At 35.7% G+C, this 13902-nt stretch overlaps 1 protein-coding gene across 2 annotated transcripts in view; it reads right to left on the bottom strand.

Moving 5' to 3' along the window:
- Positions 1–290: 290 nt before the first annotated feature.
- Positions 291–13902, bottom strand: part of LOC143909282 (uncharacterized) — a 464755-nt gene continuing 451143 nt past the window's right edge. For both annotated transcript variants that reach the window (XM_077427196.1, XM_077427195.1), the window contains exon 12: positions 291–649. In XM_077427196.1, the coding sequence (XP_077283322.1) occupies positions 574–649 (76 nt within the window). In that variant the 3' untranslated portion in view covers positions 291–573. The remainder of the gene's footprint in view (positions 650–13902) is intronic.

The following is a 13902-nucleotide window of genomic DNA, read 5'->3' as shown; positions in this document are numbered from 1 at the left end:
GTTTACTGTCTGTAAGTATAGTATATTGAGATATAGTGACTATGGTTGAGAGGCAAAGGAAAATGAACGGCTTCTATTCAATCAGGATCTACACATGAAATAATTAATATAATAATATATTAATGGTAGAATGTTGGTAGTTGAGCAGGAACGGAAATACTCTTGGCATGGGAATAAATCTAAAAATTTTCACCACACTCAATAGATTTGAAACAGATCCGATTCTTACCATAGTTAAGAGTGACCGTATAAAAAATATTTGTACTCATGTGAAAATATAAGAGATTTTTGCATGGATGTTGTCACAAAGTCATTGACGTTATTATTTATTTATTTTTTAATTTTCATCTATACGTACACAAAAGACAAAAGACGAAACTTGAAACGAACCGCTTAAGAACATGCATTAGATCTTTTTTCTTGTTTTTGCTAACATACAAAGCGATCACTATTGAAAACTCAACTTAAAATGACTTATATAAACACGTAGATGAAAGTAATGTCGAATATAAATAAATTTCTTGGCATTGAATATCAATCACACTGTCTCGATAATCTTCTCTCCGTATAAATTTATGCTAAATTTATATTGACACCGACACCGGTCACGTAGTCTTCTCGCAGCAGCGGTACGAGCGTCGTTGCTTGTCTGAAAAAATATTAATAAAATCACATTTAATACTGTTTACAATATAATTTTAAATAATATTATTCCTAGTATAAATAATTTTTTCTTATTTATTTTGCATCAAATAAACATACATACATATACATAAATGGGTTTGGTGCAAACGATCGACAAGCGCCAGACAGACTGAACCACAGATTAACTGGATGGCTGCTTTAAACGCAATTCTCGACTTCACGAATGATAGATTGCACATCAGATGACGAGTAACCTTTCGATGTGCACAGATGCAATTATTAAAATGGTGATTATTAAAATTGAGTTGGATCTTTCTGGCGAGTTTAATAAGGCAAAATTCGGAACTAAAGTATCAGAAGCACAGAACGTATATAGGGTAGGTGTATGTTGGGACTTCGGGTAGATTTCGCTTAGTGTAAGTGCGAGCAGTGCGCACGTATAAGGTACACGTGTCGTTAATCTGTGCTTCAGTCTGTCTGGCGCTTGTCGATCGTTTGCACCGCATCGATATAAATCTATATATTATTCAATGGATATTTATTAGTTTGTAAAATAGATGTGGTGATTACTGGTCACAAAGCACTAGTCACAAAGTCATTAAAATCTCTATAACGGAACATCTGGCAACCGAAAAGTCCATCATACTGTAGCGTATGCTAAAAGGAGCCGCCGTTATAATAGGTTTCGAGGATTATCTCCAGGCTTAAGTGCAAGTTGGCTAACAATGCCTAACCCCCGAATGAACTTAGTGGCGATAGCGGCACTCGGTCGCATTCCTGTGAAGTCCTTAGAACTGACAACGCCAAAGCGTGGAACTGCACATCCGAGTACGTGACTAAACAATGGGGAAGTGACCGGACGTCGAAGATGCCCTGAGCAACCTGTCCTTTATAAGGAGCACTGGCAGTGCATGCATCTCCTGAATTATCAATAAATGCTGTGACACGACTTTGGCCTTTTACTTGGATCCTCCACCCACCCCTACGCAACAATACTAACTTGAGTGGAAAATATTGCGTATTCGCGATTTTAATGGCAAAAATTGTCTTTGTGGCCACCGCAATGTGACTAATAATATAATTACCCTACACCATATACATATATGTTACAGCAAAAGCATATTTCAAGTGAAAATATATTTTCACCAATTCAAGCAGTGAAAATGTATCAAACAATGAATTTACAACGTTTAACTCTATAAATTTAACCCTAACAACAAAATCTTAAATTAATAGGGCAAACCCTTACATAACCTAACTTATCCTAACCCTTAAATAATACCAACAATCTAATCTTAAATGAATAAAACCAACCCTGAAAATGTAACTGGTTATGATTTCACTGAAACGTCTTTCACTAAAAATATATTTTCACTTGAAATATAATTTCACTGTGACATATACATATAATATCGCTATTCTGTGTGTCCGTGTGAGATAACGCTCACCATACTGTAATAGTCATTTCGATTCGACATATGTAAGTCACAGCTAAAACACTGCCAAAACGTACGAATGGAATACGAACATAATAACAGATCAACAAAAAACTTCTATATATACTGTTTGCAATCAAAGTTTCCTCTAGGGCAATAAGTCTCTGAGCATTTAGCGTCATCTATTGAAAATTTATTTAATTAATTAATTTTTCTATTGGTGTTTATAATTTAAAATTTGACCGCGTGCGGATCAAACACAGGATCGTCACATTTATTTTAATTTTTATTTTATTTTATAACTTAATATGCCATAACCCATGAGATGATATTTCATCGGGCACAACGCTGGTATATATGTATATGATATATCATTTCAAACTTAACCTAAATATTGAACAATTAGTGCTCGTCGACCAATGGGTGACTTGTACTCATTGCCCAATCAGCAATCGGGAATCGGCGGCCCATGGGGTCTCGGCCAATAGGCAATCATTATAAATCAACCAATGAAAACTCATTGCGTTGAGTATGTGGCAACCCCCAAGGCATTGGCCGTAAACCAAGGTGCGATGCACCGAGCACTACCTTCCTTCTCGGCTGTCAGAATAAACAGTAGTGCATAAGCTACACTTCGTTTCGTTTCACTCGTCCTTTCTATAAGACTGGCGGATTGTACCGTTAATTCATTGCAAGCTGAGATATGAAGAATAAACTAATTAACTAAGAATAGCTAATGCTTGGGATGGTATTGGTCCACTATATTGGTACAAATCTCAATGTGAGTGGTGCTTTTTAGATTTGTGTTTCCGTGTGCGCGTTGCATCTCCGTGCGCGTCATGTGTCTCTCTGTGTCCTGCGTATCGTTTTTTGTATAACAATATGGGTTGAAATTGATTTTTGCAACTTCTGTTGTCAATTAAAGTGCGCCTCCTAAAGTTAAATTGAAACGAAACTTTTCGAAATTGGATCACTTTTATATAGAAGGGTGGGGATGAAGAAAATAAGGGGAGGCTGGTTGGACAGTCGTTTAGTTTTCATTACCTTTATCGTTCGATATGTATAGACGTATAGCGTTGTAGGCCGTAATCGGAAATCGTGGATATTAAACGCTGGAAACCATTTTCCAATATTCTCCCTCTCTCGCTTCCTCTATATTTTAGTATCATTCGCTTAATTGAATATTCGGAAAACATTTTCCCCGGCATAAAGGGAAATGAAATAAAAACGGCAATAATTATGAACGACCTGTATTGCTCCGTGTACAGATTTTTTAATTGTCACGATTTGCTCCCACGTGCACTTCCGGATTTGGTCTCATTGATTTTATTTTATGATCAACGGCAATTCAAATCATAAAATAGCTGAAGCATTTAAAATAAAAGATTGAAACGGGGGTATGGGGGTACGGCGAGTGTGGTTAATGTGTTGGTAATGCAGAACTGTTTATTTTGGCAGCTGGGGAAGAAATGAAGCACTGGCCAACCGATGGTTTACGGTCAGTACCTCGGGGTTGCCACAGGGTATAAAGCCGCGTCGCTTCCGCTATGCACGCGGTTTTAATCGTTAAAGCAACCGCAGAGTGCACTCCGACTGACTTGGCTCAGGAGAGTCCCTATGGCGACTGGCACAGCAAAAATTCGATGTATCCAGCTTTATCTTATTTTGCTATGAGCGTTCCAATTGAAAGAGCGACCATCACAATCCTAATCATGTAACAAAAAAATGAATTCAACACTAATTCATCCAATATTGACTGAGATAGTCGAAATTCCCAACACATATTTGGCGTGCGAATTTCAAAGGAACGTGCTATCCAGGTGAAAGGATGAGAAGGGAGGGGGGTACTCTTAGGTCAGAAACGATAAGGGTCGTTAGGTTGCCGGTGGGGGTCGTTAACGACCCCAACGATGGAGCTGCCGAAACGTCCGGTACACGTGTGCACCTTCATTCAGATAAGCCGAACGTTCCCTGCAAGGTGAATCGGGTTTTCGTTGGGGTCTGCTTATATGACGGCCGGTACGGATCAGTGCTCCTCCTGCCTTTGAAAATCTTACAATTTATGTGGAAATTGGTCGTATAGGGTTCATGTATTTATTGGAGACGCCTAAGGCATACAACAGTGGGGAGGGGGGGGGGGGGGGATAGGGGGTGGTTGTGAGCGCGTGCTAATTAATATATAAACCTTGGGGCTTCGCTGCGTGTACTAACATGCCCTAATTATTCAATTTAATTTAATACATGCATGTGAAGTATCTGCGTCTTTTGCACGCTGTGTGTGGATTTGCTTTTTATTTTCATTTGAAGGCCTCGTTAATTGAGACAGGCTTTACAATTTCGCTTTACATTCGAGTTTACATTTACGATTTAAGACACAAGTGCAAAAAATGAAACTAAAATTTTAATATGACTTTGAAACCTTTTTTAATCTACAAGATCCTAGTTTATATTTAGTTGTGGATTAAAAAAATAGTTTCAGGGTTATATCACCATTTATGTTTCTTTTTATGCAGTGATGCTTTTTTTTAATTAAAGTGATTTATTTAATTTAATTGGCGTTTTTCCAATTCGTTTGGGATATAATAAATACAAAAATAGTAATATCTTAATATGTACACTCGGGTCTCTTATTATGCGATAGATGCGTTCCACGACATACCGCAAAAAAAAACTTATGTAGAAAAAGTGGGGATGTGTTCCATATTTTTTTTAGAAAAAGTACAGGTCTGTTACTGAGAGTTGGCGCGTTCTCGTACTCATACAGAAGCACGCGAAAAGGACAGAGCGGCTTTTTTACTGTTGAATGCAGTGTGATACCATGCTATGTATACACAAGCGCATTTGTTCGCGGTAATAGACCTGTAAATATGCGTTCCAATATGTTGGTCATCAGAGTTTGGAAAGAAGGGGATATGTCACTTAGGAACGCCCAATCTCGCCTGGTTTGGTACTTGCTGAGGCCCGTGTTTGTACAAAACAAGGCCGGTTGGGCTTACGTTTCACCTTCCTCAGCACCGATACGGACACATGACAACGTTGCCTTGCGACAAAGCGTGGGAAATACCGGATTTTATACGTAATGCAATGAAAAAAAATTAAACAACGGTTCAATGCTATGGTAATAATGTCCGAAATGATAATTTTTTTAAGAATTTATACTAAATACAAACCGCATAAAAAGAGTTCTGAGTGTATATAAAACGCTTATTTTGTCACACGTTATACAAATAATGTGCATGCAAAGTATGTCAGTTGACACTGATTGTTCATATAGACAGTGCGTAGTTATTTAAACGGTGTTCACTTTTTATTTTCTTTACATATTAGCCACAGTGACATTACAGAATATCTAACGCGTCAATGTGACCAGATATATAATCATAATACAAATACTATATATAAGAAAATTAGCGACAGCTATATGTTATACAGATATATGTGAACAGCATTTGTAAAGAAAAAATGAAGGCGACGCTTACAAACAAGCATCTCAATCTTCATACGCGGTTGAGATTCGCGAAGGGCTACGTCTGGACAGTATTACTTCACGGATGTGAGAAGTGGACTCTGAAGACCAAGATGATCAGCCAGATGTGGGTCTATAGGCGTATGCTGAAGATTCCGTGGACCAAAAATATATCAAACGAAGCTGTCCTCAGCATGATGGGGTGAGGCAGGGAACTTGTTTCTGTCATCAAGTGGAGAAAGATGGAGTACCTCGGACACATGATACGGGGTCCAAAATACGAATTTCTCCGTTTGATAACCATGGGGAAAATAGAAGGAAAAAAATGGATTGGCAGGAAAAAGTTATCTTGGCTTCGAAACATGCGTATGTGGACCAATATGAGCGCCGAAGATCTGTTCCGAGCCGCTGAAGACCGATGCGGATATCTTCAAATAATCGACGAGGTGGTCACCAACGTCCGGATGCGGACAAGGCATTAACAAGGAGAAGAATATGTTATACATAACAAAATTTTTAAATCATATTTAAATAGTGATGACATAGATTTTGCCAATTTGATGGATGAACCGCTTCAACAATGGAATCAGATAATTTGGAAAACTTTGATAGGAAACGACCGACTTGGAGTCACAAATATCCAAGTCTGACCAGCAGCATTATAGATATACAGCAGCATTAAAGATATATAAAGAATACTTATTATTTTCAATCGCGGTCAGCTCACGGGATCAAACCGGGTGACCTTTCGGTGCTTAATATCAACGCAACCACTGAGCCACTAGTTTAGAATATGTAAATATGTATGCTTATTTGCTGAAGTGTGTATGCTTGTATAATTTAACGATAGACGCAGGCTCAGAACCGGGCTTATTATAAAGTTTGAAAATAGATCCATAGGTGTCACTCAAAAACAAAAAAAAATTTTGCCGGTGGCGTATGGTTTTGCTATTGAATAATATTGAATGTGATTGATTTTTAAATGCTTTTTATTATTACGAAATTATGTTCACAATACATCTTATATCTATTTTAATAGCTACTGATCTATTGATCATTTTCTATTTTACAATTTAATTTAATTTGGTTAGTAATCGTAGTATTATATTATCCTAATGTTAATCTTCAGCATAATAGGAATAAGCTTATTGTAAAAAACTAAATGTATGTAAGCTTATTGTAAATCATATTAACAATTAGATACAACATAACTTATTATTGAATACTTATCTCGCAGATAAAACCCAGTGAAGAGATATACTTTTAGCCGTGAAATGTCAAATCTGACATATTTGGCCAAAAATCAATACATATCGTGTATTACCCTACAAGAAGCTACACGCCAAATTTGAAATTTATATATACATATGAGAGTTAAAACTATAAATATTTATATATTAGAGATAACGAGAACCAATAGAGCAAATTTCATAAAATATAGAGTGAATTATAGGCGTTTAAACAATTAAAATCTTATATCGCCATATCAAGGCGAACAGGTTGGAATATACGGGACGAACGCTTATTAAACGTCAGGAAGATTTACTTTCCGCGTGTTTAAAACGCGTTGTATACGATATTTTATCTCCAACGTAATGGCAGACGATACATTAACGTGTATTGATGACCAAAATGAGCAATATGGCAAAGTATGAAAACGATCGGATAAGAGATAAAAATGACCACTGACACGAAAGCCATGTGAAACGTAAAGGAGGTATGTAATAAAAAGAGCTCAAACACCTATTTACAATCCTTATAAATGCTCATAATTAGAGGTAGGACCGGAAGCGCGCCGTCTATTGTTCCATTATTGTAAATGCTTTGTAAAAAAGGTTCGGCAAACCTTTAACAATGCATTTACAACATGTGAACAATTAACAGCGCGCTCTGGGTCCGCTCTTTACTCATAATACATCTAATACAAAATATTAATTAAATAATCTCTAAAGTCGATGACCTAAAGCAGATTCTGTTTAGGTAATCTATATTGAATGTGAGTAAAATTCTATTCCAGTGTTATAATTTCAAAAATGTATTTTTTTTGAAAGGATGATTTTCCCCTTTTCGATAAAGAGGTCCTCTTGGGAATGAGTCCTGGCTCTCACAAACAGATGAAGTTCTACGCCTAAAATACATAAATGTTGCAACCAATCGAATATAAGCAGGTGACGAAGGTTTGGGGTGGAGAAAGCGGGTAGGGATGGTACAATATGGGGTGTTTCGAAGGCGAAGAGAGGGTAGTCAGGAAGTGGAAGTTGGCGGAACACGAAGTTATCCCTGCTGAAAGCTCCCTAATTACTCCACGTGGCAAAGGACCTCGACTGTCCTTCGTCGATATCTTTCGCAAAATGCACACGTACAAATATATATATACATATGTGTGTATGACACGTGCGATACACAGGTGAGTGAGGTGTAGTCGGGAATATAGGGGGGGAGGGGTTTTTGCGAAATTCAGTAAAAGTAAATTGGAATTCTGTTCACTTCCAATCAGCCGGGGAATGTCGATTATGCGGGAACGTCCATCGAAACCTTTCTCGCATGGATGCCCACTTGCGATGACGACAAGGGTGACTTTCCCCTGCCCTTTCCCGTCGTTCGACATGTATAAATTTGCCCAGTATGCTGTCGAACGAATGACACACATGTATGGATATAAATTGCATATAGGTGTCGTGTTTTGTGCTTTAGATGTGATGTTTATATGTATGTACATTCGAATGGTCTTTATTTTGTACTAGTGAATAGCACGATGAAATATCATCGCATGGGTATAAAATTATTATATACCCGTATAAAACTAAAAAAAAAAATCCGGAACCGGAACCGTTATTTTCGTAGACTCTCATAGATAGTTTTCAATTCTTTATTTGTAATAATTTTCAATTCTTAAAGTTAACATTAACAAAATGTTAATTTAAGTTAACAAAATGTAATATTTTCCGATTATACACAAACGGTCATTAACCTCGTAACGTTGAATATTATTATTACACATAACAAATTACGTGCATATATGTACATATGATGTGTTTTTACAACACGTATTCCGGGCGAGGATATGGCGTGCGGCGTGGGCTCGTGAGAACATTTAGTTTGGATCGGAGGGTCCGAGGTTCGATTCCCGGCGCCTGCGGTGAATGAAATCAATTTTTTTCTGGAATATCGTCAAAATATAAATAATTTAAATTTAATTAAAAATAAATCTATAAAAAAATGGTTCAAAACCTCGCTAAATGAAATTATTAAAATTACGTATTTTTATATGGTGAGAAGGAATATTTCAATTGATGTTTAAAGAAAAAAGGCGAAATGAAGAATTGGATTTGGCGTGATGTTTGTGACCATTAGCTCAATTTAGACCTATATTCAGGCTATTTGGGGTGATCGGTTCGAGTCGGGACAAAGTTTTCTCGTCGAAAAATGAATTTATCGATTCATTCATTATGTTCGGCGAGAGTTAGGACACACACACACAGATTACCGTCTTTATATATATGATGGAATGTATTTATTTTATCGGTATCAATATATCCAATATTTAATCGCCATAGTTCTTTATCAACTCAAAATAAAATAATATTATATCGCGCGCTCATATTACCATTATTAACATATGCTTCGCCTGTATGGAATAACGCCTCAAATACTAACCTTTCCAAACTCCAAGTAATACAATATAAATCCCTAAAAATAATTTATAACACACCCATATATACTATGTAACTTGAAAAAACTGCATGCCATATATAATATTCCGTTTTTTACAGATATCATTAACAAACTAAACAGTAGATTCTATGACAGAATCACTAATAACCATACTAACACACTTGTGAAGAGTCTCGGTGATTACAACAAAATGTCTATACCCTTCAGGTATAACACACAGATTACCTAAACACAATCTGATTTAGGTCATCGACTTTAGAGAGTCTTTAATTAATATTATGTATTAAATGTATTAGGAGCATTTATGAGAATTGTAAATAGGTTTTTGAGCTCTTTTCCTATTACGCTGTACATATTAACATTAGAATAATATAATACTATGATTACTAACAAAATTAAATTAGAATTGTAAAATAGAAAATGATCAGTAGATCAGTAGCTATTAAAATATATATAAGATGTATTGTGAATATAATTCAGTAATAATAATAAGCATTTAAAATAAAAAAATATATCGGTATTCTTGGTCGTAGGCTGTCATATCTATAAACAATTAAATATAAGTATGTGACGGATAAATTTTTTTTTAATATTTACTTTATCTATGTACATATATGTACGTAGTAACAATATATTACGTTTTGTGATCATGCGAAAATTCGAACTCGAGATTTTGACTGATTCGAACTCGGAATCGATTACTGATCACGTTTTCATGATCTAGAAAAAAATGTGTGTGTGTCTGTGTAACACCGTTAGTCCTGTCAAACTGAAACTTAGTATCAATTATTTAGTATCGGAAATTCTTATCGACACGACGTTAATTTTTTTCAAATTTTTAAGTTGACCGGAAATGGTACCTCCTCTTATATTGTAGGTGTGCTCCTTTTTTAAGTTTTTGAATTCAATTATCTCTCAAACCGCTAACTGAATCAAACTGATTTTTTTTACATGTAATATAAATTATAAATTTTATAGCCTAATATTTTTTAACCAGCAGCGTGGTCTAGTGGTGAATGTTGAATTATTTCGTACTTGATGTTACGAGTTCGATTCCCCGCTAATTCTCGTTGTTGGCCAGACCTTGATTTGTCTAGGTCGATCGTTTCTTATCAGAATTTGCAAATTTTTCTGATTTTCATTGAAACGATTCCTGTAAAATTGGCATTTCCTTCCCAATTTTCTGTTGCAAACCTTTAGTTAGGTTTCGCCATATTGCTCACCATAGATGTCTCTGTGGTTGTTTATCGAATATAAAATTCGTATTGTTACATGAAAGTTATTTATCGTATTAATACGATGTTTGTAATATTGTATAGTAATAACAGTGGGAAAAAATCCCAAGTGAAAATACGTACTTTTGACTCTTGATTTGAACTGGATGACTACTTAGAGAGATTTGAAAGCTGAAAAGTACTAAAAATGGAAGATAAAATAACCGACTACAGCTTCTAATATTCATTTTGAACAGGAAATTGACAGATTTTGAGACATCGACCGAACAACACCAAGATATAGAAAAATCGCGCAATTTATAAAACACATATATCTCCGAATCTCGAGCCAATCAACATTTTTTATTACCAGATTAGTGTTCACTGGCCATAATTCTATAAGAAAAGTCATATCTCGTCTCTGAACCAAAAAAAAAGTCGTCATTTGTCGAACAGTGTAATTGAAGATTCACCGAAATATGGTACATATTTATGAAGGTTTCCTATGATCGGCAACGGCTTCGGTCCAGGAATTTCCCGGAAGTCCTTCAAGGGACCATCGTCTACCTGGCCTGGGATCCTCTGGTTGGCCATCGCATCGTGGACGACAGTGCACATTCCTCTGATGTCATTGCAAGTGAACTTGCTCTTGGCAATCATCGACAAGGCCTTATCGTACATGGTGAAACGCTGACACGTCTGTACCCAGTCACTACACAGAAACACTGACATCAGAATTATGAATTTCAGTAACCAATACTAAGTTTCAGTTCGATAGGACTAACGGTGTTCAAAAAATCCCCAAAATACACAGACACCCAGATCATGAAAACGTGATCAATGATCGATTCGGAGTTCGAATCAGTCAAAATCTCGAGATCGAATTTTCGCATGATCACAAAACTTCATCTATTGTTACTACGTACATACATAGATAAAGCAAAAATTCAAATACAGATATTCGTGTACAAAATGTGAATTATGTAGGTACGTCCCAGGTATAAAGAATTATAATGTTTCATAGAAACTAGTGTTTTTAGTTTTTTTCTTTTGATATACATGCATTATCGAGAAAGGATTGAAAGTGCAACTCGTCGGTTGATGATTTATTTGGAAATACGAGTATAAATGAGTATAAGGGTATAAATTCCCTTGAACTTCAGAGAAACTTCTCATTAATTCATTTCGTTCTCCTGCTCTTCGTGGTAATACATCAAGCCCGTTGTTGCTGGAGCAGTTGAGACTTTATGTCCCAAATCACTATGTGCGTGGTAGACATCATCATTTTCTGGCTGTACCTCCTGCCCGCACAGTTCTTTTTCGATTGGCTCCTATTCCAAGATCTATTCGACTCCTCAATGAAATCGTTGCTGCCGAGACTGAATGTGATATTTTCCACTTTAGTGAGCGTAAATTGACGGAAATTACTCTAACCCATTTATCTGGTAGTCTGCGCTCATCATTGTTTTCATGATTGATTGTGATTTATGAGTGAAATTTTGATTAACTCTCTTCTATTTGGGCCTTACAGGGATGTTTTGTATTTGTAGTTGTTTCTTACATATTTATTGGAACTGGCTGTAGGTGCAAGGCATTCCTTATGCTATATTTTTTATTTGATATTTTTACTCTATCTGTTATTATTAAATGCTATTTTTTATGTTTATGTATGGATGTATTTATGTTTATGTTCAAATGTATAATTGATGAGTATATTATTTTCGTTATGTTTAATTGTTATTTTGTTTTTTTTTTGTGTTATATTTTGTTGCACCATTGTGGCGCTTTAGGAATTCCTGTTATGCCACAGTGGTCTGTTTAGAATAAAATAAATAAATAATTAAATTCACATGACTATGACAGGATATATTATACTTGCATAATATATGTAGATGTAGCGTCAAATATCGGCTGAGTAGCCATCGAACCGGTCAATCGCAATCGTGCGACCGACTAGCTTGAATCTAGTGAGCATTAATTAATCAAGCCTATTGTAACTGCTGGGGTATTGCCATTACACAATGCGATACAGTTATCTACTCGAACGACAGTGATAAAGGAGCGCTCTGTAATATCATACCAAGGAAATATTATATTTATTATTATATATTTTTTATTTTATTTTATTTAAATAGGCACACATACAGAATAAAATATAAAAAGAAAGTTGTATAATGAGACAAAAAATAATAATAAACATACATAAAAATATAATATTCCATTTACAGTGAGCACCACATGGTGATATAAAAAAGTAAAATTACAAAAACATCAAGATTTAAAAAAAAAGAAAAGAAAAAGAAAAAGAAAGACTATAAGGGTGAAGAAGCAAATCAACCACATATTATTTTCTTCACCTTTGTCCTAAAAATACGAAAAGAGTCACTAAAGAGGTCAGGACAATCATCTAAGCTATCGTAAATACGGCATATACGAACGATTGCACTATTGAAAGAGGTGTTGCTTGCAATATGGAAAAATGAAAGTCTGCCATTATATTTATTTATTTATTTTAAACAGACCATTGTGGCATAACAGGAATTCCTAAAGCGCCACAATGGTCAAAAAATATAACACAAAAAAGAAAAAAAACAAAATAACAATTAAACATAAACATAAATACATCTACATACATAAAAAATAGCATTTATAATAACAGATTAAGTATAAATATCAAATAAAATATAGCATAAGGAATGCCTTGCACCTACAGCCAGTTTCAATAAATATGTAAGAAACAACTACAAATACAAAACATCCCTGTAAGGCCCAAATGGAAGAGAGTTAATCAAAATTTCACTCATAAATCACAATCAATCATGAAAACAATGATGAGCGCAGACTACCAGATAAATGGGTTAGAGTAATTTCCGACAATTTACGCTCACTAAGGTGGAAAATATCACATTCAGTCTCGGCAGCAACGATTTCATTAAGAAGTCGGATAGCTCTTGGAATAGGAGCCATTCGAAAAAGGACTGTGCGGGCAGGAGGTACAGCCAGCAAATGATGATGTCTACCACGCACATAGTGAATAGGGACATAAAGCCCCAACTGCTCCAGCAACAACGGGCATGACGTATTACCACGTAAGAGCAGGAGAACGAAACGAATTAATGAGAAGTTTCTCCGAAGTTCAAGGGAATTATACCCAAGCATGCCCAAAAGGAAAGGAGTGGGGTAGAGATATGGGTAATACCCATATTCTTTCCTATATAGGAAACGAAGAAATGCTTTTTGCACTTTCTCAATCATCAGAGAGTAATTTGCTTCATGCGGATTCCACACAATCGCATTATACTCTAGCTTACTTCTCACAAGCGAATTGAAAAGCAAGCGAGAAGACAAAGGATTGGAGAATAATCTTGCATATCTCAAAACAAATCCAAGTCGACGAAAGGAAACGTCAGCGACTTTTTTGATATGGTTGTGAAAGGTGAGCTGAGGATCAAAAGTGATACCCAAA

The sequence above is a fragment of the Arctopsyche grandis genome, chromosome 3 (genome assembly GCF_051622035.1).
Source record: "Arctopsyche grandis isolate Sample6627 chromosome 3, ASM5162203v2, whole genome shotgun sequence".
NCBI classification, from domain to species: domain Eukaryota; kingdom Metazoa; phylum Arthropoda; class Insecta; order Trichoptera; family Hydropsychidae; genus Arctopsyche; species Arctopsyche grandis.
This window is presented reverse-complemented; position numbering and strand designations above follow the sequence as displayed.